The sequence below is a fragment of the Triturus cristatus genome, chromosome 1_1 (genome assembly GCF_964204655.1).
Source record: "Triturus cristatus chromosome 1_1, aTriCri1.1, whole genome shotgun sequence".
Classification (NCBI taxonomy): domain Eukaryota; kingdom Metazoa; phylum Chordata; class Amphibia; order Caudata; family Salamandridae; genus Triturus; species Triturus cristatus.
This window is the reverse complement of record NC_140579.1, coordinates 417,106,551-417,127,952: the sequence shown is the minus strand read 5'-3', so window position 1 is coordinate 417,127,952 and position 21,402 is coordinate 417,106,551. Positions and strand designations below refer to the sequence as shown.

Below are 21,402 nucleotides of genomic sequence, written 5' to 3'. Positions count from 1 at the left end.
GGCATAATGTGCTCTACAGTCATTGTGGTGGACAAAACACCAAGAAGACTCGTATTGGTCATTGCGGTGGTGGTTTCCTATCTCAACTATTGCAACAACAAATACATGGAGGACTTATGTAAAACCATCTCTAAATTTCAGGGTTTGCCGGACAATGATGCTTGCCTCACTTCAACCTAAAGTTAGCCATAAAATCCCTGGTTTGACTCCAGCACAAAGAGCCTTGAAGTCGCCTGCCCAAGCTCAGAAGCCCTTAAACAAGTGGACCTATGACCCTTCCATCCGCACCAGTCCACCAAATGGTAAAGCCTCCCTGAAACCGCATCCTCTTTACAAGGTGAGGTATAAGTGCTCAGAGGGACAACCATGCACTACAAGTCTCAACTCTGAAGACAACTACACAGCATTAATCAAAGCAGTAAAGGGTCACCTACTTCTTTCAGCCTACAGTCGCTGGTCCCTTTGACTGATCTTCTATGTGTGAAAAGGCCATATGATACGTCACATATGAACTAGACATGCCATATGCATGTAAATGAATCTTAACGTGCTTATGCACAGAATGGGTGATACATACATAAATATTTCCTGCAATACTTATGCTAACAATGAGCAATGCTTAATTTCTTGCAATGCTTATGCAAATAATAAATCACTCCTTCAATGCCTATGTGAGCAATTCCTGCAATGCCTCTACAAACAATAAGCAATTCCTGCAATGCCTCCATAAACAATTTTTGCAATGGCTGTGTGTACATTTGCTGCAATGCTTATGAAAGCAATAAATCATTCCAACAATGCCTCTGTAAATGATTCCTGCAATGCCTATGTAGACACTTCTTGCAATGCTTATGCAAACAAACAATCCCTGCAATGCCTCCATAAACAATTCTTGTAATGGCTGTGTGTACATTTCCTGCAATGCTTATGCAAACAATAAACAATTCCTGCAATGCATGTGTGAACAATCATGCAATACTTCTGAAAACGAGTGCTGTAATGCATGACTGAGGCCTGCAATGAACAATTCCAACAACGTGCGCTTAAAGAAGCGCTCAGAGCAAGGGCATAGTCAATATCAGCCTAAGCGAGGTTGCCAATAGGGCAGAATACATTGTTTTATGGCCCCTTTTTTTCTGTCATCTGTGTTTCGTAGTACTGGAAGAATAATTACCATGACACAGGTGTGTGATAGGGGCCAAGGGTTGCAAAAGTAGCCACAAAAACTGTGACAGAAAGAAAGAGAAAGTATGTAAATGGTAAAGAGAAAATAAGTCAGAGCAAATAAAGTGAGAGAGTGGAATGAAGGAAGGAAAATACAATGCAAATAAGAAGAGAAAGATAGAAAATTAAAAAGGGAGCAGAATGGAAAAAGGCTCAAAAGAAGAAAGAAAGATGGAAAGGAGTAAAAAAAAAAAAAGGACGAATGAAGAATATGGAAGGAACAAATAAAAAGAAAAATGGAAAGAGAAAAAGAAATAAGGAGAGCTGGAAAACAGAATGAAATAATGGAAAGAAGAAATGGGAGACAGAAGTAAGGTCAAAGGAAGGAAAAAAGAGGAAGTATTACATTGAAGGAATACATAAAAAGGATAGAATCAAGGGGGGAAGGAAGGATGAAAGGATGATAAGAAGAACAGAAGGAACAAGAAAATAATGAATTACAAAAAGGATGGAAGACGGAAAGTAAATGACATTTAATATAAACAAGGTCAGAAAGATAAAAAACAATGAGAGATGGAACAAAAGAAGTATGAACAGACAGAAAGAAAAATGAAAGAGTAATGAAAGAAGAATGCAAAAAATATAAATAAATGTTATTAGAAAGCATTTAAGATGGATGGAAAGGAGGACAGGATAAAAGAAAAACGAAAGAAAAAAAGGAAATAAAAAATCAATACAAGTTAAATGCATTTTTTTCTACCAAAGTCCTTTAGCTTCATTTTTATGAAATGCAATCTTTTGCACATTTTCCTTGAGTGAACAATATTCACTTTATCACGCTTGGCTACTGACATACTTTATTAATAAAACTGCCAAAGGATTTTTTACGAGCCATCCTCTGCTCGGAGCGCTGCTGTTTCTATCTGCCGAGCCAGGCCTGAGATGCCACTCGCCTTGAGGGGGCGTGGCTACATTAGAGAAGTCCGAGCTGGCCAAGAGGGCAGAGCTCCAAAGACAGCCGAAGTGCAGGGGATACTTGATCCCAAGGGGATACCAGATATTACCCCCCCGGTCCCTCCGGTCCATCCGGTCCTTGTCCCATTCCTAACAAGTGGAGATCACTATCTCCGCGACAGAAAAAAAGAACAGGAGCATGCTGGGATACCTAACCCACTCCCTCCCGCTGGGAGTACATAAGTGGAACCAGCCCAGCATGCAGCCTGTTCTTTTTTTCTGTCTTCCGACAGAATGGGACGTGTTGCTTCCTTACCTGTGTGTTTCTTCCATGGATGTCTTGTCGGGCTGCTGGGCTGTCCCTCACGTCCTGTTCCACGTCTCCTGGCCTGCCGGGCTTGCTGGGAGTCGCGTTGATTGGCACCCGGCCCTTTGCGGCTGGGGCGCCGCATCTCCGGATTTCTTCCGGGTTACAGCGCGCGTCTTCCTGCGACTTGGCCGGGCTGGAAGACGTGCTGATGTGGCTCTTATGGGGGTCCAGGGGCTGCGCTGGGCGGTGCTCCTGGTCTCCCTGCCTGGCTTGTTGGTGTGCTGCTCGCCTTCTTTCCTCCCTGTTGCCCCTGCTGTTCTTGATGTTGGTGCAGGGGCGGACCTTGATGGGGGTCTGTGTTTGGCCGGTTGCTGCAGCCCTCTTCCTCACCCGGCGCTGGTGTCTTGGAAGGCGCCCGGGCTGGTTCTTGGGGGCAGGGTGCTTTTGGTGTGCTCTTTCTGCCCCTGTGGTGAGTACCGCATGGCGGTTCCGCTTTTCTTCACGTTTGCCTCGTGCTTACATGTTCCTCTGGCGATGTGGTCTTTGCTTTGCCTGGCTGGGTCTGGCTGTGCGCGGTGGGCTGCTTCGGCGGTCTTGGCTGCGGGTCCTGTTCGGCTGCTTAGGTGGTATTCTTGCCTTGATTGCTGCTGGAGCTTTCTGGTGCTCTGGGACCCGGCATCCTCTGGTCTCTCCGTCTGCTGGTTGATTCCTGTTGGGGACTGTCCGTGCTGGCTTGTGGTGCTCCATGGTCCTGCTTGCTGGGTTGGGGGCGTTGCGTGGCTTTCTGCGCTGTGTCTCTGCCTTGCTTCCCAGTGCTGCGGGGGGGGGGCTTCCTCCTCCGGTTGTGGGTTCCCTGGCCTCCTTATTTTTCTGCTTGCTCGGCGCTTGTTGCAGGATGGCATCTGGGCGGGGTGTTGGGGGACGGTCTCTGTTTGGTGGTGTTGGCTGGTCCCCCTGGTGGGTGCCGTGTAGCGGGTTTCTTTCTTCCCTGTGCTGTGCTCTTCGGCTGTGCTGGCCTGCGGCCTTGGCTCCCCGTTTTCCACTGCTGGGGGTGTGCCGGGGCTGGCGGGTGCTGTGGCCGTCCGCCCGTTCCCCAATGCACGCGTCTGCTCTCATGGGCTTTTTCATTTTCGGGTGGGGTTTGGCCTGGTTCGTTCCTCTGGCCTGTGGGCTTCCGGCCTTCCTGCCCTGCGTGCTTCTATTCCCCCTGGTTGGTGCCTGGTTGGATGTCCGCCTTGGTTGCCTGTTGCCCGGCTTCTTCCGCCTACTGCCTGTCCGTCCTGTTGGTTCCTGCCTGTACTTGTGGATTCGGGCCTGGTGCGTGCATGTCTGGGTGCCTGCCTGCGGCTCCTGGTGCTGGACGCCTCTTGCGTCCTTCCGTGGGTGTTGGCGTGGCCCGTGCTCAGGGTGCCTTATTTCTTTCTGCCCCCCTGTGCCTGGCCAGTGCTCTGGGCTTCGCTGTGTGGGGTTTCCTGGCCTGTGGCCTTTCCTCCCTGCTTGCGCCTGGTATTGCCTGGGTGTTGCGGCTGGGCGCGCCGGTGCCCTTGCGTTCGCTCCTCTCCTACCCTCCGGCGTGACCTCCTGCCCGGGCTGGTGGGCTCCTTCCCCGGCGGGTTCCCTGTGGGTGAGGTTCGTGCTGGTTGTGGGTTGGGGAGGTGGGCCTGCGGCCCCCCGATATTCCCCCGTCTGCGGCTCCTCTGCTCTTGGCCCCTGCTTGGGTTTGGCTGGGTTGCTTCTTGCGTCCTGCGTCGGGGTCCTTGGTGCTTCCGGACTCCCTGTTTCTTGGGTTCCGGGGGGGGGGGGGCTGTTGTGCCCTCCCTCTGTCCTGGTTGGCCTTGGCCTTGGTTGGCTGTTGGCTCCGGGGCTGTCCTGGTGGGGCCCCTGGTGGGCTTTCTGGCTGGTGTTGCTGCTTGCCTCTTGCCTGGTGCTGTGTTGTGTTGCGCTGGGTTGGTGGCTGGTGGGGTTTGGTGTTCTGTTGTGGTTTCCTTTTCCCCTCTTGTGTCTCTGATTTGTGGCTTGGGGTCCTTTGCCTCTCGCTGCCGCTCCTTTTGCCTCCTGTGGTGGCTGGGTGTTGTGGGTCTTCCTTTGCTTCTGCCTGGGTGGCTCCTTGGTTTCTTGGGTGTGCTACTGCTGTGCCCCTCCCTGTCTGTGGGTTCGGGCTGCCCTGTGCCCTTCTTTCCTACTTGTGGGTGCCGTTCCCGGTGTCCCAGGTCGCCGTGCCTTCTCTTGGGCTTGGCCGGTGGGTTTGTTGGTGGGGCTGCCAGCTGTGGTCTGGTGCTCCCCTGGTGTGTGGGCCGCGTTGCTGCGTCCCCACTCCCCTTTTTCGGCCTTGTGCTGGTGGTTGGCTTTGCCTGGGCCCTGGGGCTGTGGTTTTCCCCTTGTGGGCCTGTCCTTGGGCTTGTGCGTTTCCCGCTCCCGTGCGGACTGCTTTCGGCCTGTGGTGTCTCTGGCCGTTGCTCTTGCTGGCTCTGCGTGGTTTGTTCTTCCATTTTATGGTCTGTTCCCGCTCCCCCCGGGGGTTGTGCGCCTTTGGTTTCTCCGGGCTCCTCTCCTTTGGTTTGGGGGTGCCTGGGGTGTTCCGGGGTGCTGCTGGGGCCTCAGCTCGGCCTCTGTGGCGTTTGCTCCCTTGCAGTCCTTGTTTTTGGCCTCCCTTTGCGGGGTCCCTGCCTGGGTCCCTGCCTGGGTTCTTCCCTGGCCGCTCATTCTCTGGTGCTTTTGGGCCTCTTTTTTGGCCTCTTGATGGCCGGTGGTTCTGGCCCTGTTGGTCTGGTTGCCGGGTTGGTCCTGTGTCCTTTCCTGTGCTGCTCCTTTGCGCCTGGCTGGTGCGCTGTGGCCTTTGTGTTGGTTGATGGTTGTGGCTTGCCGGTCTCCCTCACTGTTCACCTGCTGCTTCTCCTCTCTTGGTGGCTTGGCTTGCTTTGGTGCCGTTCCCTGGGCCCCCTCTTGGTTGGGGTTTTTGGGGTTGGGTCGGTTGACCCTTTGCCTCTCATTTCGGGGTCTGATGCTCCGTATTGGGGTCCTCCGGGCTGGCTGGCTTGTAGGTTGTCCGGTTGGCTTCTTGGGTCTTTCTGGGCAGCCTGCGTTGGTGGGCTGTTGGCCTCCTTGTTAGTCCTTCCTGTTTTGCCCTTCTTGGGGTTCGCCTTGGGTGGTTCCTTGGTGTCCTCCTGACCTGTGGGTTGGCTCTTGGTTGGTGGGGGTTCCTCCTTCCCGGTTCTGGGGTTTGTTTCCCCGGTTCTGTGTTCGGCCCTTGGTTGTTCTCTCTTGGCTGTGCACTGGCCGTGTGAGGGGTTTGCTTTGGGTGGCGCTTGTTGCTCTCCCTGGCCTTGTTTGGGTGGGTTCCTGGGTTTGTGTCCCTGTGTCTCCTGCTTTTGGTTGCCTCGGTCCTGGCCTCTGGCTGGTTCCTGTGCCCGGGTTTTCTTCTCCCAGTGTGGCGGCCTTGGCTGCGGCCATCTGGTGTCTCTGCTGGGGTTGGCGGTTTGTCTTTCCTGCCTTTTGGCCTGGGCCTCCTGTGGGTTTTCTGTGCCTCCGGTTCCTTTTTGCCGTAGTTGTCGGCTGTTGGTCGGTGGGGGGGGGGGGGGGCCTTGGCCCCTTTCTTCCTGGTTGTTGCTCTGGGTCGGTGCCTGTTTTCTTGTCTGGTTCCTCCCTCTTCGGTCTTTGCGGCTCTGCTGGTGGCTTCCCCTGGTGTGTTGGGGTTGGTCCTGTGGTTGGTCGCGTTCGTTGTTTCTCTGGGTTTGGCGTGCCTCTTCGTTCTCCTCTTCCTTCCCCTCGCCTCTTGGTGTGGTCTTTTGTGGGTTGGTCCGGCTGTGGGTCGCCTTCTACCCTGCTATGTGGGGTTCGCTCTCTGTCTTGCCCTGCTGTGTTCCTTCGTGGGCCTTTGGCCTGTCTCCCTGTGCAGCCTGCTCTTGAGCGTTGGGCCGGGATGTCCTGTTTTGACCCTGTTGGGGCGGCTGCTTGGTGGTGCCTGGGGCTGTGGGCTTCTCCCTTGGTGGTTTTTCTCCCTGGTTGTTTGCCCTTCCTGGCTGGGTTGCTCCGTTGGGGTGCTTCGGCTTCTCCGGGGCTCCCTTTCCCTGGTGGTTCAGGGGGGTGGTTTTTTTTCTGTCCCTCTGGGTGTTCCCTTGGGGTTTGCTTCTGGGTGCGTGGGCCTCCTTCGGGCTTGCCTGGGGGGTTCTGTGCTCGTTTGCGGTCCTTTCTTGATCGTCCCCTGCTTGTTTTGGGGTCTCGGCTTGGTTGGGGGCGTGGCTGGTTGTGTGCTCCTGCCTGCGTTTTCTTGTGGGCTCCCTTCTGCTTCTGTTGGGTGCCGTTTTTTCTCGGTCTGGTGCCCCTGGCTTTGGTGGGGTTCCGGAAGGCCGGGTTCTCTGCTTTGGTATTCTCCACTTGTTAGGAATGGGACGAGGACCGGAGGGACCGGGGGGTAATGTCCTATTACTTACCAGTAATCTTCATTACTCCTGGTCCCGTGGTCCTCGTCCCATTCCTTACTTCCCTCCCTCCCTCCCTGGCGGCCGGCCTTCCGGTTGTTGGCTTGGTGTTTTCAGGCTGCATGCTGGGCTGGTACCGCTTATGTACTCCCAGCAGGAGGGAGTGTGTTAGGTATCCCAGCATGTTCCTGTTCTTTCTTTCTGTCGCGGAGATAGTGATCTCCACTTGTTAGGAATGGGACGAGGACCACAGGACCAGGAGTAATGAAGATTACCGGTAAGTAATAGGACGTTACACAACACCGGCAATAAACAATGTCAAATTTACTATGTTCTAAAAGCCCCATCCTCTTGAAAAACAAATGTCAATGCTGGTCATTATTCCACTAATGTTGTTTCCTCATATAATACAATGGGAGATTTTCTAGAAGGAATGGTGCTTTTTTTTTTTGTAATTTAACACTGCTGCGGTATGAGCACATCTTATAAAATGTTCACAAGATACTTAGTCCTGGGTAGGAGTAGCCCCTTAATTATTTTAGCATTCGTTAAAATTCCGAAGGGAGTATATTGTCTTAAAAACCACAATCCTGATCTTCCAAATGCAAGGACAAAGAAAACAGCAGGTCCGGACCTCAAACAGGCAACCACTTCAACAAAAATCCAGATAGGCGGGTTTATGGACACAAGGTAAGATTTATTGCTCCATAAATTATGCAGACAAGTGTCCGCCGCAAGTATATTGTCTGTGATACTGATCAGATATTCAGTTTGTGGGAAATACCATGCAGATTTTGCTGTTAACGGCACCAAAAGCCTTATGTACTGGTAAACACCAGGCCTTTTACCCTTTATCACATTCCGACAGGTTTGACCTGAAGGTGCGATGTTCAGCACCCGGTAATTACAGGGTTCGATAAACATCACACCACTCCTATGAATGAAGTTTATTGCTGTTCGATTTACTACAATAATTACATCTCAACACATATGACAAACATAAAACATAATTAAAAGAGTGTTTAAAAATGGAAAAGGTGTCAGGTTTGTAGTTCCTTTTTGGAGCTTCAAACGCCCATCGCCAATAGTCCAACCTGACACTTTTACCTTTGCCTCACGCATAGCATCGTCATGGAAACCAAAGGGCTGCTCCCTATTCTAAAATGCTCTCTGCTAAAGGTGCTTCCTATTCCATTATTCCTGTGGGGGCAAAACGGTGTCCGCCATCCATCGCCTCTTTCAACCTTTACTCCATGGACAGATGAGGTCCATCATGGACAGTCCACATCCTCAGCAATTATCCTTAGCCTAGTTCGTAAATTTGGTCCCAAGAGATTAAAAGTGCACCCTGCTAGTAGAGTGTGGTCCCAGGAATCAAAGTGCTCTGTGGAAATACATGGTGACCAATGTAAAAACAATCATAACCATTTTAAAATACTAATTGCTGCTTTCCTAGATTTCTAAAAATTGCCTGGGTAGCTGGCATGATTCACCTTTTAAACACGTTATGAACAGTCCACATTCAGGACATTATCCTTATTCGAATTATTTAATTTGATCCCCTCTGGTCAAAAGTGCTCTGTGCCAGTAGGGTGCAGCCCCACAGGTGAATGTACTCTATGTGGAAAGGCTACCAATGTAAATGCAATCATAAACATTTTAAATTGCCCAACTGATGCTTTCGCAAATTAAAAAAATGTCCAGATAGCAGGATTCTCCTTTCACGAAGGTTAAGACAGCTGCCCAATATGTCTTTACATTTAAAGTTCGATATATTGGACAAAGCCAACGGCAACAAAGGAGGTTTCGAGCTTTACAGATGAAGATCACATGTATTATGGACTCTAGTATTTGTCCACACCACCTGCATCACGTATCACCTTCACCATCCTTGCGACCATACCAATAGCATCTTAGGGGAATAAGGCCAAAACGCATACTCATAAGTGTATACTTTGCACAGTTTCAGAGGGGCAGATTCAAATATTCAGATAGGGTGCCTGGGGTGGAGTGATTCACAGCCCAGCTGCTGTGAAATTTAGTTCTTAGATGCCTGAGGTCCTAATGCCATGAACTTATCTTTCCTCGTTTCATTAACAGCTTTGCTTTCGTTCTCCACGGTAAGGTTTTATTTATTAGATCTCCCTCACTCAGGGCCTTAATAGAGGTTGCTAAGAGCAGACCGCATGCAGAGCCAGACTCTAGAATTTCTCCCAGAACAGATGTTTCATTGAGCCAATTGGGGCAATTTTTAAATTTTGACGGTATGTGACAAATTTGTCCTGAAGGACTAGATCCTGCTTGCTACATAAATTCCAGTAAAATTTGAGGTTGGCTAGTGCAAATGGATGGCAATAGCAGATACATTGTTGTTTATCTAGCCACTCATAGAGTTGATCCGTAAACACCATTGCATCATAAGTTATTGTGGGCATCAACTTAGATGCCATCATTGTCAGTAGTGCATTGGTGTTTTAGAATGCAAGACTTCTCTAGAGTTGGCCTAGTCTGCATATCAGATATTTCTCCCTCGATTTCAAAGAGCCTAACGGAGCTTTCCTCCCCCCCACTGTCAATGAGCTTAACACCAAGATATTTAAAGCTGGTTATTCTTTCTAATCTTGAGTCTTTAATGAACCAAGAGCCCATTTTAATCAAGTTTCTGCCAAATATCACTGTTTTTATCTTCTTTAGATTGATGGTAATATAATTTTCTGCGTAGTATTGTACAAGCACATCGAGCGATCTCTGGAGGCCAATTTGAGTGCTATCAAGTATCTTCATGTCATCTGTGTATTGTTAGATTTGGATTTTTTGCTTCTTCAATTGGGGCGGGAAGATCTTTGGGACTACTAGGTGAATTTCCATGTCTGCGATAAAAAAAATAAAGAATATGGGGGCAAGGGTCAATCATCTGTTTGTATAGATTTTTCCTGAGGTTGCCAAGTTAGCGGATAGTTTAACTTTCATACACATGTTACTGTATAGTGATTCTATGGCCTTCCAGAGGTGCAGTGGTATCTCCACCTTCCTGAGCTTTGCCTATAGCCGACCTTTAGGGCATTACTGAAGGAATTTGTAAAATTAATAAACGCTGCATGAAGTGGTCGGGTCTTGGGAAACACAGCTTTGTCAATTATGCATGTTAAGGTCAGGAGATTATCCTCGAATGCTACTATGCCTTTGAAAACCAGTCCAAAACCATGGGATCATTTTCTTCTCTTTTGGCCAGGTTTCTAGCTCTTAGTACAGTAAAATTGCGGGGCACTGTCCTTCCAAATCCAATAGCGATATCACTTTATAGTTCATGGGTGAGGGTCTGCGTCACTTTTTATGTATTGGAACCAAGATTGAACACCTACAGCTATCGAGGACTGTGGCTATAGAGTAACATTCTGTGAAGAGTGGGGTTAAGATAGAAATCCAAAGACTACAGTCTGATTTTTGTATGGCTGCTGGGAGGCCATTTGGGCCTGGTGCCCCACCCTTAAGGCTATTCCAACCTTTCTCATACACAGCCAGAGACTAATATTGAAAGATTTCTGCAGTGTGTTCACTACCCTCACCCCCATTAAACCCTTCATCCTGTCAGATATATCTGAGGTTTTTATCTCCGTTTGATGCACCATAGTGATCTCAATCACTCCCAACTGCAATCGAATGCAATTTAATGGGCAACTTGTAGTCAGGCCCTTAAGGAGGAAAAGCAAAAAACACTTTATATGAAACTGTGCTATTCTTCATAATGTGGGGAATTGGGTTGGTATCACCCCATTACTTCGGACTGATTACTCCATCACAAAATTACTCCAACATATTTACTCCCTCTAGTCTTCAAAATTAACATTATTTCTCAATGTCCTTCTTTCCTAAATGGACGAGGACAAGATTAAAGGTGAGAGGAACTGCTGTGTAATATAAACAGATGTCTTGCACAACCATCTTGCATTGTGCTTTCATCAAATATGAGGAGCCATACTTTAGGACTGAGTCACTGTATACCAGAGAATCTAGAAAAGTCCACAGCTAGCAATGTGGGATGCATTAGGCATCAATGTGTAAAAGAATATAGCCCACCGCATTTACCATTGGGACTTATGAACAGAATACCCTCAGAATTAATGTACATAATATGTCCTGTAAATTTGACCAGGTTACCAATAGTCACAAGCACAACATTGAAATATATAGGCATTTTTATTGGTGAAATATAGTCTCTGATGATATTTTGCCTAGCGAATCTGAGAAAAGGGACTACATCTCCTGTTCTTATGGTGAAAATATTGTTGATATAGCTGTTTTAGATCCTTATGTTGATTTTAAAAGGGGTAGTCTCTTTATATATATTAATGGTCTCAAAATGATGCATGTACAAACTTGCTAAGCTTGGATGTAGATGCACGTCTCATTGAAGGGACACCTGTTTGTAACTCTAGAGTATCCTCAAATTGAATATAAGGGGTAAGGAAGAAGATTACATCACAAAAGTCACAGGGATAATTGAATTTAAGTCTTCCGTTCTCAAACATGCTTTAATAGTATGCAAGGTAGAATCCTGGGGAATGTTTGTGTATGGTGCTTTTCTTCCACTAATACATTTCATACTAAAGATGATTTCCCTAGGAGAATCAAACTCAATTGGCCCGATTCAACTGCATTTGTAGTACATAAAAATGTACTCCAGTAGTACTACTTACTACAAAATGTGATTCACAAACCTATGGGTGCAGATTTCCACCTCCTCCTCTTCTATCTTTTATGTACGAAGATCTATGCCCCGGGGGCAGTGGGAGAATACATGTGGGAAGGACCAGGATGAGTGACAGAAAAATGGAGAATAATTAGTTAAAAGTAGATGGATGTAAAAGAAAAATAAATAGGGTTTTGAGAGAGACATATTAGTGCAAAGCACACATCTACGATAGAGTAAGAACATTGCAATTCACAAATACACTTCCAAAGTTACTACAGCTCAAATGCTATCAAAACAATGTTTAAATGTATTCCAGCCTAGTCTTGGAGTAAATCAAGAATCACAATGACCAACCGCTGGTACTCCAACACTCTCTCATAGAAAGCAGTTGAGGAAGGGAATACAACTAACACCCTATAGGAAATAATGTTAATTTAATTCAATTTATGCTCAATTTAACTTACAGGATGGATATGGATATTATGTTTGACCCAAAACTGTCCTTGATGAATATGGATGTTGTAACAAAGAATGAGCATCTTCAACTTCAAATGCTTAGTACAGTCCCACTCATGGTCAATTTTCACCACAAGGTATAATTGTCCTGAACCTTGGTGAGTTCATGGATGGATTCCTGCAGTAGATTATATGTTGCCATTCCAAATTAGACCGAAAAAACACTGAGCAGCAATGTTAGGTCTAGGCTTGAAAAATGCTGATTGCATAGCACCAGCTCTGTGGTTTCTGCATCGGATTTCACGTAACAAAGAGTTCCCTTCAAGATGCTATGCATACCATGTTAGGATTCAAAAGCCCTAAGAAAGCTGAACCACTACTGCAGATCAGCTTGTGGTGTGTGATCTACCTCAGATAAGAGGGATTTCGAGCAGCTTTCAATAAGAAAGGCTGCAGAAGAAATGTTTTAGGTGTACAAGCTTTAAACAATAGGTAAAGCCAATCTAAAACATTTTCTTGCCTATCCAGAGAGGGAAGAGTAGGGTGGTACTTAAAATGTGAGGTGCTATGTTCACTCACAAAAGTACTATTCACCTGCAAAAGCACTGTTAGAAGTCATGATTACTTTCACATCTGATGCTCTAACTCACAAATGTTTTTAAGCAAAAGCACCCTAAACCTCTCGATGTTTAGCAGCAACTCATCATCTCACTCATATTGATTCTCTTCCAAATATCTCCACAGAAATATGCTTTTTATGAGGCTCATCGATACCTGTAGATACCCTTATATAAGATGGACTAACAGATGCTGAGACAACATGGCATACTTGAAATGGGAGATGTTCAGTCATACCAGTGCAAACTATTTCAGTTCCTCTCAGCCACATAATCATATGGCTAACTACGACTTTATGTTTTCACTTATAGCATGATGATTTAACAAGTTTTCCAAACTAGAATAAAGGGATGCCTTAATATCCCCCAACTTTCAGCAAAAGTCATACATGTGCTGTTGCAAAGGGGGAAATGCTGCTCCACGCTTTAACTCCACACTTTAAATCCAAAGTTGTGATGGAGGCAGACATGTAGGCATAAAACCTTCGCAAAGTGAGCTAAAGTACCATGAAAAGACTCTATATTGCAGGTATATTCTATTTATCAATTAAAGTAATGATATAGAATAGCCAACATGGAGATTTTGTTATTATGGTTAAGACGAGTAAGAAAAAACTGATGTAAATTGTGGTCATACTTCACCTTGGTTGTTTTTACTTTGTTTCCAGTACTACAGCTCCATCCTGTAAGGTCAGGTAAAACCTTGCATTCTTCTCCTTCTAAACATGGTTGCATTTGGCACCACCATTTCTGAATCACTATGGAGGCTACAAAGAAAAAGTAATGGAAAATGAGCTTTAAGTTCTGTTGTACCCATATAACAATTGCCTGCTTCCCCATTTACATATACTATGTACATACACTGCAGCCTGTATGTCATATGTGCTGCAATTTCATAGTGCATGTCTATGGATGAGAGGTAGGTCACAGCATTTGCATGAGCACTATAATCTCTGAAAGGGTCTGTATACAAACTCTATGTGGCCAAATTGCAGTCTATATTTCATATTAAAAAATACTTCCATGCATTGGCCATGTCAAAATACGTACACACTGTGTGGAGTTTATGTGCTATATAATAATAAGTGTCTACTTCATGGAAAACAAAGGGTGGCGAAATAGATGGTGCTGGATGGAGTTAATCTTTTTTATTGTTGGTTTGTTTTTGTTTTGTGCTGTTTCCCTGTGATGTGTTGATATGATCTTTATTTCGTGTTTATGCTCTGTTGTTGTGTAGTGAGTTGCTATTTTGTGTTATTTGGAATGTTTTATTTGTTCTTTCTTATCATTCTCAAATGTCAGTGTTGTGTTATTTTGTGCTGATGTGTTGTTCAGCTTTGTCACTGTTAGGTGTTAACTTGAGTGATGATGTGCTGTTTGGAGTTGTGGTGTGTTATTAGCCAAATGTAATATATAGCAGGGCAGGAATTGAAAACATTAATGATATGCCCTGCCCTGGAGGCTCAGATCAGTAGTAAGGTTCTTCTTTCTTGTTTCTTACTGTTTTTTATAAGTGCATAGGAAATCATTAGAAGCAAGCGTGCTCATATTTCAATAATTTATTTTATTGCACTTTATCTTTATGACCACTGACGTCCCATAAAAATGAGAGAATATATCTATGAAATATTAAAAGGTTCGATTTATTTAGCTCATTTATTGAGTCTATTTTCCCACTGCAAAAGGTGCCCCTTTAATACATTCAGCAGCACAAAGGCTAAGTTGCATTCATGTTTGCAGTTTTCACCGGCCCACACTAAACGGAAATGTGCATAAAAGACAGAATATACCACCTGAGTCTGTGAAGATAGCACTTCCCTGCCCAGGCTGCAACTGGCAGTGCTTTCAATCAGGAATTGTTGGACAGTACATAAAGCTCATTTCAGTTGCTTTTTATTTGTACAAAATTACTTAAGAAACCTGAAATTTAGGCATTTAGGTCACACTGACAGCCTGTATTTTTCAGTCACTCCTGAAACTATCCGATTAGACTAGAATTCTCAATTATTGTAAAAAGCTTTGGGTCAACCCTGCTGCAGTGTCTGAGAGCGTGGTGGCGGTAATCAAAGAACTTCATTGAAAGCAGTCGCCAAGTATGTCTACTCTACAAAGAAATTAAAGTTCATTCTAATTTTGTGATATTTAATTTGACATCATTAGAGATTCGTAACTCACTTTCTTACAGAGACTATTAGACTGATGTATATTTGTATTTCTTCACATTTTCTCTCAATATATAAGGACTCTGAAATGTTGCAGTGATGAGATGGCAACAGTCTTAAGCATATATGAATAACTATTTCCACAATGTTACATTGTACTTACAATCATGAAACCTTCAATTGAACGTTTATAAAATCTTTTACCAGAACCTAAAAACCTAGCCGCTGAATCATTAAAAGAAGATGATCTCAGGGGGCGTGGCCAAGATGGCGGCCGAGTAGGACATGCCTGCTCGCCGCTCCGATCCGACACCTGGGCCTCACTGAAATAGCGGCGGATAGCGGACCTGGGAGGAGCGTGGATGGCTTCCTGCTCCCTCCCCGAAGATGATCTAACATCAAATTGGGCCCCAAAACAACCTATAGCTCTGCGTGGCCTGCAAGCATTCGTGGGCACTCTACCGGAAGTGGCCGGGACTCTGGTAGCAATGGCCTGGAAGGAGACGCACAGCGGAGCCAGAATTTGAGAAGTCCAAGGCTGCCGGTCGTGGCAGCAGTAGACGCGTACCAGAGCCTCGACCCGGTGCGTGAAGCTTCCAGGACCAGACAGGGTAAACAATAAAGTCGCTGCTAACGGCCCAAGAGGAGTGCGCCTCCAGTAGCGACAGCCTAATGCTCAGTACGGCGTGGCCTACAAGGATCAACGCTGGGGAACAGACGCGCGAGGTCTAGAAAGGAGCAGATGGGAGCCCTGACTCAGCACGGAGCAGCCTTTGAAACCCCGGCTGCGCTGAGCGATGAAGCTAGGACCGAGCGGATTGAGAGAGATAGATCCGCCCGGCGAGATACAAAGTGCACTGCGGAGAGCGGGCAGGGAGGCTGTGAAAACAGATCATTGGTTTCGGTGAATGCCACAGAGGCAGCAGGAGGGCGATAGGCACAGCGAGCGGCCACACTGGATCTTGAAGCAGGTGAGGGGGCCACCAATCCTCCTCAGCCCCCCCTGCAGCTGACTAAAGCCACTGAAACTAAGAGGCCTGGCAGGCCGATGGACCCTTACTTGCCTCACAGCCAAGGAGGAGCGCTACAGGCTTGATGGGACCTGTGGGCTGGTGGAAGAACAGTGATAGCTAGGCCAGGAGGCCCGGCCTACCTCATTGCCACAGCACTGCTCACAGAACGCTGTCCTGATGTCTCGCCCCCTTTCTGGCGATCCGGTGCTAGAGAAACAAGAGGGATAATTTTGGGGCCGGGTGGGTCCCGCAACTGCATGGCTGCCCTTCCTTAGCGATCCACCACGATTCATCCTGCAGTCCACGGCTTAACACTTCATGCAAGTAAAGGAAGAAGTGACAAACCCCTCCCTTGGTTGGGGAAACAGAGTGCAGAGCGATTCCCAATCCACAAAGGGCGGGAGAGGAGCGGCTGGGAGAGCGGACCACGAGACGGAGTCAGCGACATAGACTGTGCAAGGGTCGACATAAATGGGCCAGGGGCTCCTGGCTTGGCAGCCTGAGTGCGTCGGAAGTGCGTGGGGAGTACACCTTCTACTCGCACTCCAACAAAACGTACGCTAGAATAGATTACATACTGACAACAGCCACATTGACCCAGCAGACGCAAATGGTGGAGATACTTCCATGCTCCCTGTCTGATCATTCAGCAGTGAGTATCTCCCTAACACTCCCATACCATGGTCCATCGCGCCGGATATGGCACCTTAGGGAGACGATGTTACAGTGCCCCACAATGATTATGCGGATCACTAAAACTATTATGGATTATCTAGCCATTAATGATACACCGGACAGCTCTATTGCTATATTATCGGACGCCCTGAAGGCAGTGGTTCAGGGGGAATTCCTGGCCATTACTGCCTTTGATAACAAGGTCCAGAGAGAGAAGAGAGAGCAACTTTCAGGCACAGTAACAGAACTTGAGCGCATGCATCAGAGAACAGGGGCAGATGGAGGGCTGGGAATCCCTAACCTGCAGGACTATTACTGGGAAGTTCAGTTGCGGCCACTGGTGGAATGGGCACAGACAGAGCTTTAGCTAGACAACCACTTTGGGGAGTTCCATATCTTGCCAAAGCAGACAGGCCCCGGAATTTATAGCTCTCCAAGGTAACACACCCTAGACTGTGGGCCTGGGATAGGGTGGCCACCTCACGCGGGCTTACGACCTTTCCCTCGACAATAACCCTAATGGTTAACAGCCCAGACTTTACACCAGGGCTGGACTTGTCAGTGTTTGCACAATGAACAAAAGAAGGCTGTGTCGATAGGACACCTCTTTGACGTAGAAGGACCGCTGTCCTTCACTGACTTGCGGAAGACACACAAACTTCCAGAAGTGGAATGCTACTGATATATGCAGATTCGACATTGGGCAATGCACCCCGGGACACTGTAAGGGCCCGAGAGAACCCTCACTCCATTTGAAAAGTGGCTACTCAAGAGGCATACTGATGAGCGTCTGACAACAGACCTTTACAAATTTCTCAAATGCGACCCGGGGCTAGGCAAATCACCCGGACAACTCAGATGAGAAGGGGAATTGGGCAGGACGCTTTCTAAGAAAGAATGGGATGACATTTCTTATAGAACCCGTCACATAGCGTGTAATGTAGCGGACATAGAAACGGCCGTAAAAAATCACCACATATTGGTACCTTACTCCCCCACATCTCCACAGAGGTAACCCGACACCAGCCTCTTATGATGGAGGGAATGCGGCTCGTTGGGAACTCTGACTCACCTATTGTGGGAATGCCCACAACTGGCAAGCTATTGGGAAAAGTTTTTTGACGATATTGATGATATTGACTCTCACTTCAACACCCAAATACCCCGCTTTCCAACTTACATTCTCTTGGGCCTCCATAATCACCTCACATTCCCATTTAGAGTGCAGCGAGGCAGGCAATGGCGTTGGCTCTGGGGCGGCCCTGCAAAACATCCTCTCCCACTGGGGTACTGTTACCACGTCTACTCATATGGGATGGCTCAACAGATTGTGGGGGACACTAGGGATGGAGAAAATTTCACTGTCACTCTCTAACCCAGGAGCCTCCTTCCATGACCACTGGGTCCCTTTCCTGAAATTGTTGACCTTGGAGTTCACAGAGCTAACCTGCCCAAAATACCTGAGACTACTGCACTGGACAAACCCACCACAAACTGCAGCAATAGATGATAAGTGACACCATCAGGGATAACTCCTCCAGGGTCAGATACCTACAAGAGGAGATTGGAAGAAATATTGGGTACGCTCAAGACATTGAGGTGGAGAGGATGGAGTGGGAGGGGCGCATTGTTATGGTTTCTGGTTTAATGTTTCTTTATCATAGCTAATCCACTTGATGGAATCCACAGAGACAAGTACAGAATGTGACTTATATTGTCTGTTGTCATTTTGAATGAAAACCAATAAAAGAAATCTAAACATAAAGAAGGCGATCTCTAAATGTGGTTCACTAATTTAAAAATTTGAGGACATGAAATATTGTGGGCCCCAAAACATTAATTGCCTATCTTCAGGAAGATTTTGGAGAACATTCCTTTTTTGGATATTCAGTTTTTTGTAGTCCCCGGCTCAGATAGGTGGTAAACCTCTGACTAAATATTAAATAAAGAGTACTGGTCAGAATTCTACACCTGCCTCCTTCACTCACTAGCAGACACATATGATTCACACAGAATTCTTGGTAGAATTGTCATTTTAATCGAAGTAAGTTAAAGTCATATTAAGTAAGACATGAAAGGTGTTATCGTTCTAGATATAGATGAGATATATTGCCCTAGTCACTGGTAAGTCATGATGTGTACATCATTGCATTGCATTTTTCAGATAGTGGAAAAAGAATAACTTGGTTTGACCCCAGTGGGAGCTGGTGTGCCATCATGGCAAGGTGTGAGACTTGATTGAAAAGTTAATTAAGCCTTTGGCTTGAGTTCATCAGTAAAGTTGAGCAGATAAAAAATTTATACTTATTGCGAAATTCCTTGGGGAAAGGCATTTTGGGGGTTGTCCACTGAGATGATTAGGCCTTCAAAGAACTTCAAAGTGCCCATTATCAATTTTACCATGTGCAAGATATCTACAAGGATGAAGCAGATTAGATTTGTAGGAGGATTGCGCAGGTGTCAGAGGATGATGTGCCAGTGACACATTTCATAAGGAGGTTCAAAATGGTATCCTTTTTATAGATCTTAAATTCTTTTCAGGATCTATAGTACTGATGGATGAAGCCACACCCTCTGACAGATCCTTAATTATTGAAGGTGATGTTCCACTTGTACCACAGTATATCACAAAGGGCTGAGGCCATAGACATATTGCAACACATTTTTGTATGTGGAAGATATTAATGGTTGTGCTGACAAGGATGTGGATTTTTCCAACATGTTTATTTTTAGATCCTGGTTTGAGAAGATAATATCTAAGAGATGTAGTGGAGGGCAGGTGCTATAAGAGTGGAAAAGGGCATTGAGCAATTTCGACACAATAAGCACGTGATAAAGCTGGGGATGGGGTGAGCCTGAATTAATGGTCAGGCACATTTGGATGGCCACTTCTTTGGAGCAGAGGATGGCAAAGGTCTTGGAAGTGTATAATACTGTAGTAGCAGAAGTTTATTTTGTGAGCCCATAGCATTCTGCAAAGGAAACAGTATGAGCTAAGAGAGTTGTTTCTGTAATGGCCCATTAATGGATGGTAGAATGCATGGCTATGGATAAAGCTTAATGTGTAAGTTTTTGTCAAAGCCAACAGATTGACACTGTCAGCTGGTGAACTTTTATTTTCAAAGGTATTCAAGTTAAAATGATAACAAAGGTATACGATTGGCAGCTCAATGTCCTAGCCAGCTAAAAAGGCAGAGCATCATGAACTCTGTGCACTCTGGAGCACCCACGGACCCCTGTCCCCACCATGCCTTCAACCATGGGAGCAGGACAATTAGGGACAAGCCTAGGAAAGTCCTGTACACCCCCACTGCCTTGACCTCCTTCCCTGAGGACTGGAAGCATTCTGAAGCGAGGCCCCTCCTAAAAAAACATCCACCAACCCAGCAGAACAGAAGACCTACCAGCCCATCTCACTGCTCGGCTTTCTAGGAAAGGTTCTCATGAAGGTAATCAACCATCCTGGACCCATCTCAATCTGGATTCTGAGCCAACCACAGCTTTGAGACAGCCCTGATCGCAGCCACCAATGACATCAGGACCATCCTGGACAGCAGAGAAATGGCAGGCCTCTTCGTCCTGGACCTGTCAGCCACCTTCGATACTGTCTCCCATCACATCTTGATCAACAGACTCCACCACATCGGAATCCAGGGAGATGCCCTCAAATGAATCGTCTCATATCTTACCGGAAGAACCCACAGAATCTATCTCCTGCTGTTCATCTTCGGAACCAAAGAAAACCCCCTGCAGTGTCTGCCAAGAATCGTACTTCGTCCCCAATCTCTTCAACACATACATAAGCCCCCGGCCAACATTGTCAGATTGCATTGACTCAACATCATCTCCTACGCTGATGACACCCAGCTCACCCTCTCTCTATCACAAGACCCCTCCTCAATCAGAGATAACCTCTACAGAGGTATAAGAAACTTCACCAAATGGATGAAGGACAACTGTCTCAAGCTCAACACTTGTTAGACCTTCACTCACCTGAAAACCAGGATGTTCAACTTGAGAGATGAGAGGATTGTTCTCGACTTCCCCCAAGAACTTACGTCTGGATAGAACTGAATTTGCAAACACAGCTCGCCAGAGGCAAATTCCTAAGGGAAGGGGGAATAGGGACAAAATAACAAACAGAGAAAGACACTCCGACTCCCAGCTTTCATCGGCTATGGATATTCAGGCCTTCTTTTGGAATTGTGTCTCTAATGTAAAACAAATGACATAAAACAGCATTAATGGGGAATTAAAGAACCATCATTTGTAAATCTTTCTGCTATAGAACTTGTGGTGAATTTCCTCCTTATTCTGGTTTTATCTCCACCAGAATGTCATTCGTAATACCATAAAAGCGGTTTGCTTTTCTGCAATGATAATAGACGCAACCTTAATTGAGTTTCTTGTCTTTAAAAACTCTTAAACACATTCTGTGACTAATACCTGCTAAACACTTACAAACATAAAATTTCTTTTGCTTTCATTGTTAAACTCTTTTGCTCATTTTACAAATGTCCTTCTTTTTTCTGTACTCAGGTCCCTTGATTTGAAGACTCCAGCGAGAAGCGGAACGTTTTAAAACAAGATAAGAAATGTTTCTTTAATTGCGTGTTCTACTTGGCAATCAAGTTCCACAAAATATGACCTGTGTCTTTTATCCAATGTTTTGTTCGTTCTGTTGCGCAAAATAAAACCAAAAGAAACTTACTGTCATTATCTGCACCTGTCATCTTTATGCTGCCTACTCACTGTTCTCTTTAACTCTGATTCTGTTTCCCATTTCAGGTCGGGAGGTCTTGGACGAAGCACCGGAAGGACGAGAGCGAGTTTCCTGGGTGAGGTGGGATGGTTATTCGGACCGGACAGGAACTGCTGTCAGGGGCGGCCTTAGGCATGTGCAAGCTGTGCACCTGCACAGGGCCACCAAACCCCAGGGG

At 46.4% G+C, this 21,402-nt stretch overlaps 1 protein-coding gene across 1 annotated transcript in view; it reads right to left on the bottom strand.

Annotated features, from left to right (window-relative positions):
• LOC146870342 (chemokine-like protein TAFA-2) overlaps positions 1-21,402 on the bottom strand; it is a 141,043-nt gene that overhangs the window by 19,224 nt on the left and 100,417 nt on the right. The window contains exon 3 of the mRNA XM_085642841.1: positions 13,255-13,379. Coding sequence (XP_085498967.1) covers positions 13,255-13,379 — 125 coding nt within the window. The remainder of the gene's footprint in view (positions 1-13,254; positions 13,380-21,402) is intronic.